At 43.6% G+C, this 19059-nt stretch overlaps 1 protein-coding gene across 1 annotated transcript in view; it reads right to left on the bottom strand.

Moving 5' to 3' along the window:
• LOC141762920 (uncharacterized) overlaps positions 1-19059 on the bottom strand; it is an 80403-nt gene that overhangs the window by 4328 nt on the left and 57016 nt on the right. The window contains exons 24-32 of the mRNA XM_074627089.1: positions 15587-15760; positions 14746-14919; positions 10275-10448; positions 7277-7450; positions 5233-5273; positions 5003-5058; positions 4423-4469; positions 2785-3002; positions 927-1183 (exon numbers count right to left, since the gene is read on the bottom strand). Of these exons, the coding sequence (XP_074483190.1) occupies positions 927-1183; positions 2785-3002; positions 4423-4469; positions 5003-5058; positions 5233-5273; positions 7277-7450; positions 10275-10448; positions 14746-14919; positions 15587-15760 (1315 nt within the window). The remainder of the gene's footprint in view (positions 1-926; positions 1184-2784; positions 3003-4422; positions 4470-5002; positions 5059-5232; positions 5274-7276; positions 7451-10274; positions 10449-14745; positions 14920-15586; positions 15761-19059) is intronic.

The raw sequence follows: 19059 nt of genomic DNA, 5'->3' as shown, positions 1-19059 counted from the left end.
ATTAGCTCGTGCATTAGCTCGTGCATTAGCCCCCGCCGCCATGACGGCGGTGGTTGTCCTTCCTTCTTCAGTCAGCTTGGTTCTCTATTGGCTGTCGTTCTTTCCCACGTGACTGCGTCACACAACAGGAGATCCCATCACAGATATTCAACATGTTTAATATTTACCATTTGAAACCGGTGTGACCAGGATGGACTTCAGAGCCGATCGGGGGATGTAAAGAACACTCTGAATATACCTCACACCACAGGAACATCTGGAAAGATCATCTTTAGAAGCATCAATCAATCAGGGCTTTGCTGACGACGGTCAGGAGGAATCAGGACTAAACTCAGCTGATTCATGTGTAGTGTGGACCCGGCATCAATCAGTTCTAACAAAGGCTGATCTGTCTTGGGGGGGTAGGAGGACAACCACTGAAGAACATGTCCCTCCTTTTCAACACCACTGATGCAACAAGTGTGTCGCAGCCGTGTGCATCACTTTTTAGTTTCCCCTGGAAACAGTTTCCCTCGTCGTCTGTGCTTCGTGCAGCAGGTTTCTGTATTTGTTTTTTTCCCTATTTGCAGGATTTGTTGTCACGTTGGTGACGATGTTTTCTTAATTTGCTTGTAAAACACAATTAAATTTAGTGTGCTTGCTTGTGTTTTTTAAAAGTTCTAGTTTGTTGAGCTCTCATGGCCACCGTACCTTTAGGTCACTGTTTACTATTTACACCACCTGGTGGAAGGATCACGAATGACAATGGCAGACAGAAAGGCAGCGCCGAGAGCAAAACACAGAAAGAAAAACTAAAAACGAAAACACAATCTTACCACAGCATGAGGTTCATAAATAAAAGGAGCAATGTGTGACTGACAGGAATCATCTTTGTGGAAATAGCTGAGTTCTGGCTGATGATGAGCACATATGACAGATGGCTTTACCTTGGTTACATCGACGTTGCTGTTCAGCAGAAAGACATGGAGTACTTGATGTCTTATCTTGGGAGGTCGGAGAAACAGCAGGACTTGGCCATTTATCGGCCATATGAGGTTCCGAATCGTATCCCAGATCAGGCCAAAGGCAGAGAGGTGAGAGATCTTCACAACCACATGAGTGTCTGTAATCTCCAGCGGCTCCAAGATGCTCATTCCATCATCAGAGATGTGAGCGACAGAAAACAGGCCATCACAGAGCAATGCTGTGAAAGCAAAGAGCTGTTCAACTTTTGTTTTAATGCTAACAGGTTCATCTACCCAATTCATTTCTTACCACTTGCCACAATCTATTGCCTCTAACTCTGGAGCATCCCGAGGATGTGCCACTTCACCTCTATTCTTTACCTAGTTACCTCCTTCCAAGGCCAAGGGCCTTTGTTGTGCATAAAATCCATTCGAATTATATATATATATATAAACTGGAAAAACAAACTTTGGAAACTTGTGTTTGGTGGATTATTTCTCTGTTGTTCCAATGCTAATGGTCATTGTATTTTACATGGTTGGAAAGCCTGTTTATTTACCTTCGCAATGATGTCCAACTTGTAAGGATCATGCATTTGTGGGATGAGCAGCACAGCTGATTATGTGGGTAGCGCCCAAGAAAAATTTGCCAAAATGCTCTAAACAGTGTATTCTCATAAGGCTACCAGGAAGCCTGCAATGACTGCCCTTCACCATCAGGCCCGTTTGCGCTGGTGTCAACAACACAGACAATGGAACCTGAACATGTGGGGGAATGTCATGTTCAGTGATGAGTCCAGGTTCTGTCTGCCAAAGTTGGACGGCAGGTCAAAGTATGGAGACAACACGGAGAACGCTATGCTGATTGTTGAACCGATGGAGTAACAGCTTTTGGTGGGGGCAGTGTCATGGTGTGGGGCGGTATCTCCCTCTCTGGCAAAACAAGGCTTGTCATCATTGAAGGCCATCTCAATGCAGGGAGATATCGGGATGAGATTCTGCAGCCAGTGGCGATACCATATCTCCACAATCTGGCACCTAACTTCATCCTCCAAGATGACAACGCTCGCCCCCACAGAGCCAGGGTTATCACAGACTACCTCCACAATGTGGGAGTAGAGAGAATGGAACGGCCTGCCAAGAGTCCAGACCTCAACCTAATTCAACACTTGTGGGATCAGGTTGGGCGTGCTGTACGTGTTAGAGTGACCAACACAACCTCGTTGGCTGACCTGCAACGAATCCTGGTTGAGGAATGGAACGCCATCCCACAGCAACGTGTGACCAGGTTGGTGACCAGCATGAGGAGGAGGTGCAAGGCTGTTGTGGCTGCGTATGGATCTTCCACCGCCACTGAGGCTCCTGACGGTGTATTAAATGAATGAAGTGTAAAATAGCCAATATGTCATGTTTGTTCCTTGTTACTGATAGAGAGTTCAATCATCCAATCCACCAAACAGCTCAAAACAAGAGTCAATACCAACAGGAGAATACACTGTTTACCATTGACGGAGCATTTTGTCAAATTTTTCTTGGGCGCTACCCACATAATCAGCTGTGCTGCTCATCCCACAAATGCATGATTCTTACAAGTGGGACATCATTGCGAAGGTAAATAAACAGGCTTTCCAACGATGTAAAATACAATGACCATTAGCATTGTAACAACAGAGAAATAATCCACCAATATATTTGTATATATATATACATATATACTCTATATACTCTATATATATATATATATATATTCACACGTCACCTAATGCAGCTAATTCCAACAAAGTACACATTAATAAACATTTTTGCAATTTTACTGATTCGTTTTGAACAATGTCTTTACCTTCCTTTGTGTCACAGTGTTGGAGGTGGAGCTGACGGAGAGCAGCATCCTCAGAACACTTGATGTTGAACAGCGGCCCTGCAGCCATTTTGCCAGCTGATTGGAGGAAGCTCTCATCCCATTGGACGGTCCTGTACAGTAGCTCCGCCTCCTGAGCCATGACGAACACCAGTCCAGTCAAAGCACACTGGAACACACCTGGACCAGGACACCTGAACCTGTAGGACAAAGAGGGCCAAACTGATATAACAAGCATTTATTGGCCTGTTAGTCTCTCTCTTTTAGTCGAGGCCTCAGCAAGGAAACGAGGTTGGTTGGGATATGACATGCTTTCTTTAAAGTTGGTGGGACATATCACCACCATCCACATCTTTATCTGTGCTTATAAACTGGAGCCAAACAGCTCCATGTTGAAATCTAATTTCTGATGTTGAGGTTGAACCACGGCCTGCTCCTAGGCAGGGAAAAACAGAATCCTTTTTAAGAGGCAAAGCCTGTTTTAAAAAGAACGTTATCACTTATGTCTGCATACTTTTTGAAATGAAATGTAATGCTTTTTAAGACCTTGACAGATAAGACTTAATGTCCTTCAGGGCTAGGTGATATGTTAAAATCAATATCAACACATTAATAAAGACAATATTACAATACTGGTATGTATGTCCATATATCAAGCATATGCAAAGTCACATATAAACTAGTCAAATTATTCTTGAATGCAAACTTTATCCATTCAAAATGAACCTTAAAGGGAGATTTTTCAATTATTTAATATTCTTATCAACATGGATGTGGACAAATATGCTGCTTTATGCAAATGTATTTTTCATTCACTTATCTGGAGGTCAGAGGTCAAGGGACCCCTTTGAAAATGGACCTGATAGTTTTTCCTCAAACAGCGGACCTGCTCCGGAGCAGGTTATGTTCCAGATAAGAGATCAACACATATATAAAAAGCATCTCCTACTGACCAATCACAGCTCGGTGAGCAGATCGTATGATAATATTACACAAATATGAAGAAGTTAGAGTCATAATCAGACTAAAAACAACACAGTTTAAACTGACTGATGCAGGAAGGACAGCTGGCTGGATGCTGTGGAGATTATCTTGCTGAACAAAACGTGTCAGTATCATAAACGTGTGTTTGCCACACAGCTGATTTTCTGCAATAATCCAAAACCCAACGGAACAATCCCATTGGCTGTTAGTGGAGGGAACCAGAGTGATGCTAACTTCCTGTTGGCCTACAGAAATACGTCATCCCTGCAGCGCTCTACTGGTGTTGTTCATTCCTTATTAAACTCTCATAATTTGGAAACCTCAACTTTGTGAAGGATTCAGTGGGAGGAAGACTTGGGGACACGGTTTCCTGATGAAGTTTAGAAGAAGGCTTCAGATAGGGTAAATTCCTCTTTAATCTCCTGACGACATACAATTATCCAGGTCAAAGGTTTTACATCGTCTCCACTGGTCTAAAGTAAAGCTAGCCAAGTCCATGTCTGGTGTGGATCCTGTGTGTGACCGATGCAGGCTAGCACCAGCCACCCTGTCACAGTGAGTTGGTTTTGTCCAAAACTAAATATAGTTTCTGGCAATCAATATGACACACTCTGGGTCCAGAGTTTATACGATTACCTGTATGAAGATTCAGCTGTCTGCTCAGGTGAGAAGGATGTTGGAGCCTAGAATCAAAAAAGGAACAGAATTAGTTATTTTAATAGAAATACCAACTTGTCTTAGTGTTTAATAAAGTGATGAAATACTAGAGCCACACTGTCAATACTCAACTCAAGCACCCTGTATGAGTCAGAGAGGAAATGACTTCAATGGACAACAGAATGACACAGAAGGAACTACACCAAGAACATGGGTCTCAATAATCACCATGTATTTAGCTCCTCATTTACTAACACACCAGATCCAGCACCAGCACCAGTACCAGCACCAGTACCAGCACCAGCTCCTGGACTGATGGTGGTACTGCCAGCTACGAGAGCTCAGAGGCCAAGTTTAGTAAATAAATGATAGTTCAGTGATCTTCACTCCACACTATTAACTTCTGCAGGTGAATGCAGTCTAAGTCATTAAATGAATGTCTGCCTGCAGGTGTAATACACTACAGTTCTTCAGTGGTAGATCCTTGATAAATGTCCAAGTGAAGTCATCCATGGTTTAAACTGGAGGATTTCACACCGTACAACTGCTCCTTTCTCACCTTTTCCTCGTCCTCAGGTAGCTTTATTCCCTCATTCAGTTTGACAGCTGAGTCACCTGAAAGTGAAAGAGAATATTGATGAATATTGTTCAAATAGACGTGATCTTAACATCTGGAACAAAGATGGAACTGAGTAACAGTTTTGTTGTACAATGAGGACATTCTCATTTTAAGATCAGATGTGAATGTACAATAGTTTGATGAATGGGGGAAGTTGTTTCAATACTCACATTCTTTGTGTCTGGTAGCTCTGTAGACCTTCATGTTGATCCTGTAGAGATCAACACAGACCCAAAAGTTATAGAACAAGTTTAAAATAATTGTCCTTTCTTTGAATTAGCATCAATCTATCAGAATTAAATGCTTATCATCATATCTGCACCATGAAGACTACAACTGACTGCTGATAATCATGTTCTGTGCCTACATTAAAGGAAAGAACTAGTCATTAGTCTCGATCCAACACACATCAAAAGAAAACACAACTAACTACACTTTTCACTCGACTGTAAATTCACACGTCTGTAAAAACATTGCTGACTGACTGTAAAATGTTGCTTTGCATTATCAGGTTGCCTTTTATTGTTTGTGGAAGAAGGAAAGAATGCAGAGAAGAAAAGAAACACAGGATGTGTGGGGGGGGCAGTAGCTCAGTCTGACGGCTCTGGAACCGGAGGGTCACCGGTTCCTGTCGGGGGGCCCCGGACCCCCAAACTGCTCCCCGGGCGCTGTATAGTAGCTGCCCACTGCCCCTAATACTAGGATGGGTAGATGCAGAAGGTAACTTCACTGGGTGCTGTGCTGTGTCAATGTACTGTGTGACAATATTAATTACACATTTACACATGAAAAAGAGGAGAAACTGCACTCAGTGGGAGAAATCCCTGATTTCTTGTGCCAGGTGAAGCTTCCTCTGCAGAGTGACAGTTCTCACCCAACAGTGCAGGAACCCAAGGCTCAGTTCCCAGTAGAAGGACCTCTGGTAATTTGGCTGTGAGGGTTCTCATCCTTGTTGCTGCACTAGCAACTCTTAAGCTTTGTTTATACTGACGTGAGACGCCGTGGCGAGGGCCTGCGTAGATGGCGAGCACGCTACGAGCATACACAGAGGTGTTTATGCTCACAGCGTTGTTCACTGCAGTATACTCCAAAACGCCAGGAGGCGTACAAACAAGATATCAAATGTATCAGCAAGAAGTCAACGAGTGGTACCGGAGAGGAGAGTAGGTTGCCTGGCAACAATAGTAAACACCGAAGTACGTACCGCCAAACATTACATCTGTGTACTGTAATTATTACTGTGACCTCCTGACCTCCAAGTCTAAACTACTTCCTGTCTCTCGGTGCTTCCCCTCGGGTCGCCGCTCTTTACATCAGACCTTTTTATCTTTAACAAAACGATCTCTCAGATTCTTTCACAGCCTGCAGCAGAAAACCTCTTTTTACCCAGAGTGAGGAATATTTCATTATTATAATATTTAATGTCATGTGACTGTCCCTGTGGTCATGTGACTGTCCCCGTGGTCATGTGACTGTCCCCGTGGTCATGTGACTGTCCCTGTGGTCATGTGACTGTCCCCGTGGTCATGTGACTGTCCCTGTGGTCATGTGACTGTCCCTGTTGTCATGTGACTGTCCCTGTAGTCATGTGACTGTCCCTGTGACTCTCCCCGTGGTCATGTGACTGTCCCCGTGGTCATGTGACTGTCCCCGTGGTCATGTGACTGTCCCCGTGGTCATGTGACTGTCCCCGTGGTCATGTGACTGTCCCTGTGGTCATGTGACTGTCCCTGTAGTCATGTGACTGTCCCTGTAGTCATGTGACTGTCCCTGTGACTCTCCCCGTGGTCATGTGACTGTCCCTGTGGTCATGTGACTGTCCCCGTGGTCATGTGACTGTCCCCGTGGTCATGTGACTGTCCCTGTGGTCTCTCAATGAACACTTGTAGAGATGTCTGTACAGGCGAAGCTGCTCGGCCAGTCTTCCCTCGAAGGCGTCCATGTTGAAATGAAAGACAGCGCACACGGCGCGTTGTAACAGAAATTCAAAACTCGCGGAGCCTTCGCGCATCACGCAAAAGCCGTGGCGACGTAATTTTCTGCCGCATGCACCTCACGCCGGCTTCACTACGGCGAGCATAAACCAGGCTTTACTGGTTGGTTGTCCACACAGTGGAGCTGCAGGGATACCCCACGGGAGTAACACACTGACTGCTGAGTGTTTATTGCAATACTGCTGGAACCAGCATGGACCGACTCCGACCCTCTACTGACCTCAGAGTCTCCAGTCTACAGTGTGGACTCTCCACAAGATCAGACAGCAGCTTCACTCCTGAATCCGGCAGCTCGTTGTCTCTCAGATCCAGCTCTCTCAGATGGGAGGGGTTGGACTTCAGAGCTGAGGCCAGAGAAGCACAGCTGATCTCTGACAAACTGCACCACTTCAATCTGAATAAAGAATAAATGATGTAAGTTTAGAAGACAACGTTCCTGCTTGAAATCATTCAATGTTTAATAATGTGTTCAGAGCTGAAGAAGGTTTAGAACGTAGAAGTTTAGAAAATGTAAACTCCAAACACCTGAAGCCAACAGGATGCAGGTTAAAAACTGTAAAATACAAACAGTGAAACAGAGCTCTCATTAATATTAATGACAACGTGCTGCTACTTCAATAAAGACGTAGTGACTTCACGTCTTAGGTTGTTTTCACACTTGGTCCCTTTCAGCCCTCCAAACGAACTCAGAGTGATGAGTCAGCATTTTTTGCACATATGTGAACACTCCAAAAGGACTCAGACCCCTCTGAAACGAACCGAACTCAGACCTCCTCGGGAGGTGGTCCGAGTTCGGTCAGATTCAAGTCTGCGTTGCGGCTCGCTTAATCTGTGCATTGTGAACACAAAGCGCTCCAGGTTCGCTTGGCCTTTTGCCATTGTATTTAAGCCCTCTAGAGTTGCCGTAGACAGATCACACGCGCTTGTACACTTACGCCTGGAAAAACAACATTAGGTGCATGCCAAAGCTCTTAATTGCATCCCCGTTTCCCTCACTTGCGTCTTTTCCTTGCGTCTTAGTCCCTCCCACCAGGGAAGCATGGAGAGACGCAAGGAAACCATGTCACGTGAAGCGACGTCCGTTTCTGATGACAGCAGCAGCTGATCACATCTGGATCAGCTGTCAGTTGGCTTTAACAGCTGTTTGTGTCTGAACTGATCTAATACTAATAAAGACAAGTGCAAGCTGCAGTCTGTATTTCTACTGTGGACTGCTTAGAGGCTCAGGAACCATCTCTACTGGCACAATAACTTTATATTATTTATTCATTATTAGCGTCTATAGTTATTGATATTCTGATTGTGAGCTCATTATTTAATAACTCAGAATATGACTATGGTGTTTTTTGAACACTGGACATTATTTATTAGGCTAAAGGGAAAATGTAAATGATGTATATCAAACCCGACATTCAGGAATTATCAGCCTCATGTGACTGAATGGAAATGAGGATAAATGATGTAAAAGGTGTTTGTTGCTGACAGACAGACTCTCCTTCTTTCTCTGACTTTAATAGTTTCATTAATAAAAGTTAACGGGGGAAATAACAGATCATGAAAAGAAAAATCTTTCTAATGAATGCAGAGAGTTATTTTAAGTCAGTTTGTCAGGTTATATAAACCCCTTTAAGTGACTCGCTCCTCCAGCAAGCCTCCTCGATCCTCGATCTTCGCTCCTCGATGCACAAATAAGGGCTTTGGAACGCTGTTCAATATGGCCCACCAGAACAACTTCCGGTTCAAGCGAGGATCGAGGAGCGAGGAAACGAAAATTACTGTAAGAGCTTTGGCATGCACCCACGGAACCATGGCAGCTTACGCTCACGCTGCTTTATTTCCTCATTCATTCAGTCCGTATTAAAGCACGTATCGAAGCGCATTAATTAGCGGAGGTTCATGTCTGAGTTTAAAGATATTAGTTTGTTACTAAGGACTATCTAAAGTTACAGCTTTTATGTGCGGTCAGTCATTTCTTTGAACACCGTTTTTTGCCCTCACATTTAAATCTATCACAGCATCAAGTCCCCATCAGCTCAGAATAAAACCTCGGCTTGTCCTTCTTTTGCAACGTTCATTTTTATAACACTGTGACTGAGACAGCTGTCAATTAGAGCAGTATGAAGCTTAGACCCGTAGGATCAGTAAATAATGATCTCTATCACTCCTGATGTGTTTGGTCGCACTGATGGAACATAATAATATTGTATATTATCTGTTAATATTTCTGAGTGAGCAGGATGGTGGTGCAGCTGCAGAATGAGTTTTTTAAATAGGCTGTGTATAGTGAATGTGTTTTAACAGCATTTCAGTCACTGTTTAAATTTACTACATTTGTTAAATTAGCTGAAATAAAATCATTAAAAAAATAAACAAATGCAAAAATGAAATTAAAACTTCAACTTCTTCAACTATAGTGTGAACAGAAAGAGGACTGAAGCCCCATTAGAGCTGAAGTGGACCAGAAACAGAACTGAGTCCTCTTTCAAATGAACTAACAATGTGAACACAAACAGAACTGAGTCCCTTTTCTCTTGGTCCCCTTTTTGGTCCAATTTAAGAGGACCGAGTTTGGTTTGTTTAAAAAGGACTATATGTGAAACACCCTCAAACTCTGACAGCTCCACCAGTGGATCCATCTATACAAACTCATGTTGAGCAGCCAAACACAAATAAGAACCACAGAAACTGATTCAAGATTCAACTCAAGATCTCAAAGTTTCTAAAGATGTCAAATATGTCAGGATGGATTTTGGGGGGAAAGTGAACAAAAGATATTTTAAGATAAGACATCTACAACATATATATTTTAGGAACAATGGAGTCATAAAATCAGAGCATCTTCAGTTTAAACTCCTCAGTCAGTAAAAGCATCATATAGCTTCATAAAATGTATAGAAAAAACAAATAGTGATTATATTTGTTATTGTCTGATAGCTGAAATAGAGATTATTTATTTATTCTTTATATTTATATATGTTTTTATAATTTATTTTAACATGATGGAAGTCAGGTGTTGTGATATATGAAGGTTTTAAATGTGTAGCTCATCATAGCTCTGCCACAGTCAATGGACTAAACCACTGAAGGAGAAAATGGACTTTAGCATTAAGAGACTCAGTGTGGATCAGTATAATATCAGCCTGATGTCTACAGTTTAGTGTCACCACAACTTTCACATCATATTAATCTCAGTACACAAGTAAAAAATGGTGTCTGACCTCAGAGTCTCCAGTCTACAGTGTGGACTCTCCAGAAAACCAGACAGGAGCTTCACTCCTGAATCCTGCAGGTTGTTGTGACTCAGATCCAGCTCTCTCAGATGGGAGGGGTTGGACTTCAGAGCTGAGACCAGAGAAGCACAGCTGATCTCTGACAAACTGCAGTACCTCAATCTGAATAAAGAATAAATGATGTAAGTTTAGAAGACAACGTTCCTGCTTGAAATCATTCAATGTTTAATAATGTGTTCAGAGCTGAAGAAGGTTTAGAACATAGAAGTTTAGAAAATGTAAACTCCAAACACCTGAAGCCAACAGGATGCAGGTTAGAAACTGTCAAATACAAACAGTGAAACAGAGCTCTCATTAATATTAATGACAACGTGCTGCTACTTCAATAAAGATGTAGTGACTTCACCTCTTAGGGTGTTTTCACACTTGGTCCCTTTCAGCCCTCAAACAAACTCAGAGCGATGAGTCAGCATTTTTTTGCACATATGTGAACACTCCAAAAGGAATCAGACCCCTCTGAAACGAACCGAACTCAGACCTCCTCGGGAGGTGGTCCGAGTTCGGTTCGATTCAAGTCTGCGTTGTGGCTCGCTTAATCTGTGCATTGAGAACACAAAGCGCTCCAGGTTCGCTTGGCCTTTTGCCATTGTATTTTAGCCCTCTAGAGTTGCCGTAGACAGATCACACGCGCTTGTACACTTACGCCCGGAAAAACAACGTTGGGCGCATGCCAAAGCTCTTAATTGCATCCCCGTTTCCCTCACTTGCGTCTTTTCCTTGCGTCTTAGTCCCCCCCACCAGGGAAGCATGGAGAGACACAAGGAAACCATGCGAGGAGAGAGGAAACGAGGAAATACGATTTAAGAGCATTGGAACGTCGTTTCCTCTGAAGAGTCACGTGAAGCGACGTCCGTTTCTGATGGCAACAGCAGCTGATCACATCTGGATCAGCTGTCAGTTGGCTTTAACAGCTGTTTATGTCTGAACTGATCTAATACTAATAAAGACAAGTGCAAGCTGCAGTCTGTATTTCTACTGTGGACTGCTTAGAGGCTCAGGAACCATCTCTACTGGCACAATAACTTTATATTATTTATTCATTATTAGCGTCTATAGTTATTGATATTCTGATTGTGAGTTAATTATTTCATAACCCAGAATATGACTACGGTGTTTTTTGAACACTGGACATTATTTATTAGGCTAAAGGGAAAATGTAAATGATGTATATCAAACCCGACGTTCAGGAATCATCAGCCTCATGTGACTGAATGGAAATGAGGATAAATGATGTAAAAGGTGTTTGTTGCTGACAGACAGACTCTCCTTCTCTCTCTGACTTTAATAGTATCATTAATAAAAGTTAACAGGGGAAATAACAGATCATGAAAAGAAAAATCTTTCTAATGAATGTAGAAAGTTATTTTAAGTCAGTTCATCAGGTTTTATAAACCCCTCTCAGTGTCAGGCTGCTTCACTGACGCTGTGTGAAGCAGAGCTACTGCAGGTCCTTCTGCTGCTCAGAGCTTCAGTTAACACAGATTATAACTAGATGGTGAATCAGAAGACAACTAAACTATAAAACGTTTAATCTGTGATCTGTTTTCACTCTGGTATGAAACTCAGTGATGTTGAGAGGTAAAGTTATCAGATCAGTCTGATCGGCAGCATCGTCCAATCAATAACTGATATCCAATAAAGGGGCGTGTCGGTCGGTAAAAGACTTCCGTGGAGGAGACACAGGTCTTTCCCATTTGTTCTTTTTTACGGCTTGACTCCTCTCCTCGACTCTTCTCCTCGCGTCTTAGTCCCGCCCACGGGAGATGCGAGCGGAGGAGGCGAGGAAACGAGGAAATATGTTTTTAGAGACATGAGACGTCCTTTCCTCTGAAGCGTCACGTGAAGCGACGTCAGTTTCTGATGACAGCAGCAGCTGATCACATCTGGATCAGCTGATCACAGCTGGATCAGCTGTCAGTCGTCTTTAACAGCTGTTTATGTCTGAACTGATCTAATACTAATAAAGAAACAGAGTTATCAGAGCAGCAGTGTTTCTCTCTGTTTAACAAACACCTGCACATGAATAACAGCTGCAGTCTGTATTTCTACTGTGGACTGAGTCCTGCTTAGAGGACCAGGAACCATCTCTACTGTGGACTGAGTCCTGCTTAGAGGACCAGGAACCATCTCTACTGGAACAATATCTTTATATTATTTATTCATTATTAGCGTCTGTAGTTATTGATATTCTGACACTAGAAGTTATGTATTAGGCTGAGGATAAATGATGTAAAAGACAGACTCTCCTTCTCTCTCCGACTTTAGCTGTATCCATAATAAAAGTTAATGGGGGAAATAACAGATGATCAAAAGAAAACTCATTCTAATAAATGAAGAAAGTTATTTTAAGTCAGTTCGTTTTCAGCTATTATAAACCCCTCACACGTCACCATCAATATGGTCCGTTTTTTGTTCACACCTACAGTTAACACAGATTATAACTAGATGGTGAATCAGAAGACAACTAAACTATAAAACGTTTAATCTGTGATCTGTCTTCACTCTGGTATGAAACTCAGTGATGTTGATGTTCAGATCAGTCTGATCGGCGCAGCGTCCAATCAATAACTGATATCCAATAAGGGGGCGTGTCGGTCGGTAAAAGACTTCCGTGGAGGAGACACTGGTGTATCCTCGCTCATGGCTCCTCCAGCAAGCCTCCTCACTCCTCGCTCCTCGATGCGCATTTTATGAATTGGGACGTCCTTCAAGATGGACGACTGAGATCGATTTCCGGGTCACAGCCAGAGGATCGAGGAGCGAGGAGATGAGGAGGCGAAATATGATGAAATGAGAAGCACCTCTGGTGTATCCTCGCTCCCTGCTCCTCCGGCATCCCTCCTCGATCCTCGATCCTCGCTCCTCGATGCACAAATAAGGGCTTTGGAACGCTCTTCAATATGACCCACCAGAACAACTTCCGGTTCAAGCGAGGATCGAGGAGCAAGGAAACGAAAATTAAGAGCTTTGGTGTGCACCCACGGAACCATGGCAGCTTACGCTCACGCTGCTTTATTACCTCATTCATTCAGTCCGTATTAAAGCACGTATCGAAGCGCATTAATTAGCGGAGGTTTATGTCTGAATTTAAAGATATTAGTTTGTTACTAAGGACTATCTAAAGTTACAGCTTTTATGTGCGGTCAGTCATTTCTTTGAACACCGTTTTTTGCCCTCACATTTAAATCTATCACAGCATCAAGTCCCCATCAGCTCAGAATAAAACCTCGGCTTGTCCTTCTTTTGCAACGTTCATTTTTATAACACTGTGACTGAGACAGCTGTCAATTAGAGCAGTATGAAGCTTAGACCCGTAGGATCAGTAAATAATGATCTCTATCACTCCTGATGTGTTTGGTCGCACTGATGGAACATAATAATATTGTATATTATCTGTTAATATTTCTGAGTGAGCAGGATGGTGGTGCAGCTGCAGAATGAGTTTTTTTAAATAGGCTGTGTATAGTGAATGTGTTTTAACAGCATTTCAGTCACTGTTTAAATTTACTACATTTGTTAAAGTAGCTGAAATAAAATCATTAAAAAAATAAACAAATGCAGAAATTAAATTAAAACTTCAACTTCTTCAACTATAGTGTGAACAGAAAGAGGACTGAGGCCCCATTAGAGCTGAAGTGGACCAGAAACAGAACTGAGTCCTCTTTCAAATGAACTAACAATGTGAACACAAACAGAACTGAGTCCCTTTTCTGTTGGTCCCCTTTTTGGTCCAATTTAAGAGGACCGAGTTTGGTTTGTTTAAAAAGGACTCTATGTGAAACACCCTGAAACTCTGACAGCTCCACCAGTGGATCCATCTATACAAACTCATGTTGAGCAGCCAAACACAAATAAGAACCACAGAAACTGATTCAAGATTCAACTCAAGATCTCAAAGTTTCTAAAGATGTCAAATATGTCAGGATGGATTTTGGGGGGAAAGTGAACAAAAGATATTTTAAGATAAGACATCTACAACATATATATTTTAGGAACAGTGGAGTCATAAAATCAGAGCATCTTCAGTTTAAACTCCTCAGTCAGTAAAAGCATCATATAGCTTCATAAAATGTATAGAAAAAACAAATAGTGATTATATTTGTTATTGTCTGATAGCTGAAATAGAGATTATTTATTTATTCCTCATATTTATGTATTTTTAATAATTTATTTTAACAAGATGAAAGTCAGGTGTTGTGATATATGAAGGTTTTAAATGTGTAGCTCAACATAGCTCTGCCACAGTCAATGGACTAAACCACTGAAGAAGAAAATGGACTTCAGCATTAAGAGACTCAGTGTGGATCAGTATAATATCAGCCTTATGTCTACAGTTTAGTGTCACCACAACTTTCACATCATATTAATCTCAGTACACAAGTAAAAAATGGTGTCTGACCTCAGAGTCTCCAGTCTACAGTGTGGACTCTCCAGAAAACCAGACAGGAGCTTCACTCCTGAATCCTTCAGCTTGTTGTCACTCAGATCCAGCTCTCTCAGATGGGAGGGGTTGGACTTCAGAGCTGAGGCCAGAGAAGCACAGCTGATCTCCGACAAACTGCAGCCACTCAATCTGAATAAAGAATAAATGATGAAGATAAAAATTACTTTATAATCCAGTCAGATGTGTTCAGGTTTTAAATGTGTAGCTCAACATCACTATGTCCTAATCAATGATCTTTTCCCTAAAATGAGTAGAGTGACTTTGTCATTGTGTTATTGTGGATCATCTTAATGTCAGCCTTCTACAGACATCATCCAGATGTCACCACAACATTCATACACCTGTTCATGTCAACACACATCAATAACATGCTGCTGATCTCTGTGTTCATCTATGTGTGTGTGCTGAAGGATCAATATCAATGATCAGACATTATTTGTGAAAACACATTGAAACAATCAGAAACCAGAGAAATATTTCTACTTCATGAAGTAAACTTGATCAATGTAAAACAGATATGAGTTCAGAGGATCTTCTGTATCCAGATGTGATCATTTACCAACAATGATAAACATTAATTTACTTTAACAACTAACAGTGGACATTTTCTACACTTTCTTTAAGAAACACAGGTCTTTAGTGACTGCAGACTGAATTTAGTTCAAGAAACATGAAAATATGAAGAAAAGGACATTAACAACTTTATGGATGTAAGTTATGTTTGTACATAAATCAGGTTCAATTGTTAATCAAACATATAAGATCTATAATAGTACCAGAGAGTCAGTGAACTGACCTCAGAGTCTCCAGTCTACAGTGTGGACTCTCCAGAAAACCAGACAGGAGCTTCACTCCTGAATCCTGCAGCTCATTTCCACTCAGATCCAGCTCTCTCAGATGGGAGGGGTTGGACTTCAGAGCTGAGGCCAGAGAAGCACAGCTGATCTCTGACAAACTGCACCTCCACAATCTGAATAAAGAATAAATGATGTAAGTTTAGAAGACAACGTTCCAGCTTGAAATCATTCAATGTTTAATAATGTGTTCAGAGCTGAAGAAGGTTTAGAACGTAGAAGTTTAGAAAATGTAAACTCCAAACACCTGAAGCCAACAGGATGCAGGTTAAAAACTGTAAAACACAAACAGTGAAACAGAGCTCTCATTAATATTAATGACAACGTGCTGCTACTTCATTAAAGACGTAGTGACTTCACCTCTTAAACTCTGACAGCTCCACCAGTGGATCCATCGATACAAACTCATGTTGAGCAGCGATTCTTTATATTTATGTATTTTTTTATGATTTATTTTAACATGATGTAAGTCAGGTGTTGTGATATATTAAGGTTCCATTTCATCCTTACTGACCGCCAGAGGCAGTGCATCAACACTGAATATCTTCGTCTCGCGCAGGTCGAGTATTAATATCAACAAAGTCACATGTGACCTCGGATGAGGTTAGGTATAAGTTCCGGTGTCATCCCTGAGATCAGTCCTATCTCATCTTCTCGCTTACGCAGGTTAACTACTGTGGTAGCATTAGCTTAAAAAAGCTAAACTATCTACGACTAAATTTTCTTGAAGCTTGTCGCCGGTAGCCTTGTGACCATCTGTCGGAGTTGTGGAGTTTTCGCCCTCCAAAGGCTGCGACGAGCTGCCCCCTTTCACATGGTGTTTGATTGACGTTCGGTTCTCCGACAACAATGGTGGACGCTCCTGTCCTGGTCATCACCAGCGTGATAAGGACCATCTTCACATGTGAACATCAATCGGTGAGATCGATTTATATTGTTCTCTATAACATTAGCAGAGCGCTTAGCTCAAACTAACTTAGTGGGTACTAACAAGAGCGTGTCCGCTCGGCGTTTACCGATTTGACAACATATTGTGTCAGTGTGGAGAGCGTCCCCGCTTCCATCTCACTGTAACGTACACATTGTTTTTTCCGTTTCTATTTTACACAGTTAGCAGAGCGTTCAGCTCGAGCTAATCTAGTGATGTACTAACGAGAGCGTGTCTGCTCGGTGTTTACCGATTTCAACAGCGTGCTGTGTCAGTAAGGAGAGCGTCCCCGCTCCCCTCGCACTGTAGCGTTATAACTTCTCTGTTTTCACGGTCAGCAGAGTGCCCTCGCTCAAGTTAACTAAGAGTGACGCTAGCAACAGCCAGTTTAAGGATATTGGTAACATCACTGTATGCATTGTTAATTATAAACGTTACTGCCTTCACAGTTAGCAGAGTGCTCTCACTCAGGCTAATTTATGCACTGGGTACTATAACGTTACTGTCCCCGCAAGTAGCAGAGTGCTCTCACTCAGGCTAATCTGGTGGACTCAGATATTGACAGCTACTGTGCTGTGGCCTCGCTCCCCTTTCCCTCAGACTGACTTTAGCAGCCATCAGCAACTGGTGTGGCAGAGTTTTCTCCGTTGTCGTCACTATGCTCTACTCCCATGGCTGCAACACCTGTATGGCTCCTCTTCAACCCGAGGATGGCCATGACTTTTGCCCCTCTTGTCTCGGCCTTGAACATCTGAGGGAGGGCCTCTCAGAGGACCTGTGCATGAATTGCAGCATCATGCCTCGTGCAGTGAGGGCTGCTAGACTGGCTGGGGTGGAAACTCCTGATCTGATGGGTGATGCTGGCCTCCCCTTGTCAGGGCAGCCGGCCCCAGCCCAAACTATCCATTCCAAGGGACGGGCCGCAGAGGCTGCGGGTGCACCATCCAAGAAGGCTAAGCCTGTCAAGCTGTCTTATAAGGTGGATCTGCTTAATGCAGAGCTAGCCCAGATGAAGTCGCTCCTCCTGGACCCCCATTCAGTGCCTCCCTCCGATGAATATCTGAGGGAGCTGCATGCATGCTGGAGGGACACTAAGGTTCTCTTTCTCGCCTCACGTCTGATGGCCAAACCCTGGCAGCCATGAAGGATGCGGCAAAATTTGGCCTTGACCACATGCCAGCTTTTGAGCCGGCAATTGCTTCCCTCATAATTTCTCCTGACGAGACTCTGAGGCCAGAGGCCATGTGCCCCCGACCCAATGTCGGGTCACAGATGATCTCCTTCTAAGGCCTATGATACAGCGGCTCGCATGGTGATGCGTCGTTGCAGGCGTTTGCCCTGATGTCGAGGGAACTTGGACGTCTGATGTCCACTCTGCTTCAGACTCGTCGCCAGGTTTGGCCGGCGCAGTCGGCCTTGTCAGAGACATGTCGGAGGACCCTCCGTACTGTCCCAGTGGAACCAGGGCAGCTGTTCGGGATGGCTGCCCTACAGGTGCTTGAGCGGACTGTCCAAGCTGACCAGACCAGGCAGCAGTTCTCCGGTCTTCGCAGGGACATGCCCCCCCCCCCCCCCCTCTGGCTGGGATGTAGTGTGGCAGAACAAGACTGCTCGGGGACAGTGGTCAGCTCAGGACCGCACAGAGCATGTCATTGTGTTGGAGCTATGGGCAGTGCACCTAGTACTCAAGCACTTCCTGCCATACCTGAGAGGGAAGCATGTTCTCATCTGGTCGGATAACAGCTCGACCGTGTTTTATATAAACCACCAAAGGGGAACCAAATCTGCAAGGTTGCTGCGAGCGTCTCAGGCTCCCCCTCGCCTGACCAGCCTACAGGCAATGTATCTACCAGAGGAACGGAACCTTGTTGTAGATTTCCTCTCCCGTCACAAACCTCCACCGAGGGAGTGGCGGCTTTACCCACAGGTGGTGCACGAAAGATGGACGCTTCTCATAGCGTTTCAGCCGGGTCACAGACTTCTCCTGCTGGCCCCCTTCTGGCCAGCCAGGATGTGCTTCTCAATGCTGCATGGACTGTACCGCGGGATGCCCTGGTGCCTCCCCAGCAGGAAGGACCTCTTGTCTCAGCCGGGGGGGGGTCGGATCTAGCATCCCGACCCCTGCCACCTTAAGCTGTGGTGTGGCCGCTGGAGGGCCACACCCAATGCTGACTGACTGCATAGAGCCGTCAGAAAGACTATTCTGAATGCCAGAGCACCGTCTACCTGCCTGCAGTATGAAAACAGGTGGAAGTTGTTCTCTGACTGGTGTACAGTTCAGAATGAAGACCCAGTACATTGCTCTGTGCCTACTATTATTAAGATTCTGCAGTCCCTCCTGGACGGTAGCCTGTCTCCGTCTACACTGAGGTGTATGTGGCTGCTATTTCATTGCAGCACGATAGGGTCGACAATAACACTGTGGGGAACAACAGGCTTGTGTCCCTCTTCTTAAAAGAGGCTACGAGGCTGCATCCCTTAAGCGAC

The sequence above is a fragment of the Sebastes fasciatus genome, chromosome 3 (genome assembly GCF_043250625.1).
Source record: "Sebastes fasciatus isolate fSebFas1 chromosome 3, fSebFas1.pri, whole genome shotgun sequence".
Taxonomy (NCBI): domain Eukaryota; kingdom Metazoa; phylum Chordata; class Actinopteri; order Perciformes; family Sebastidae; genus Sebastes; species Sebastes fasciatus.
This window is presented reverse-complemented; position numbering and strand designations above follow the sequence as displayed.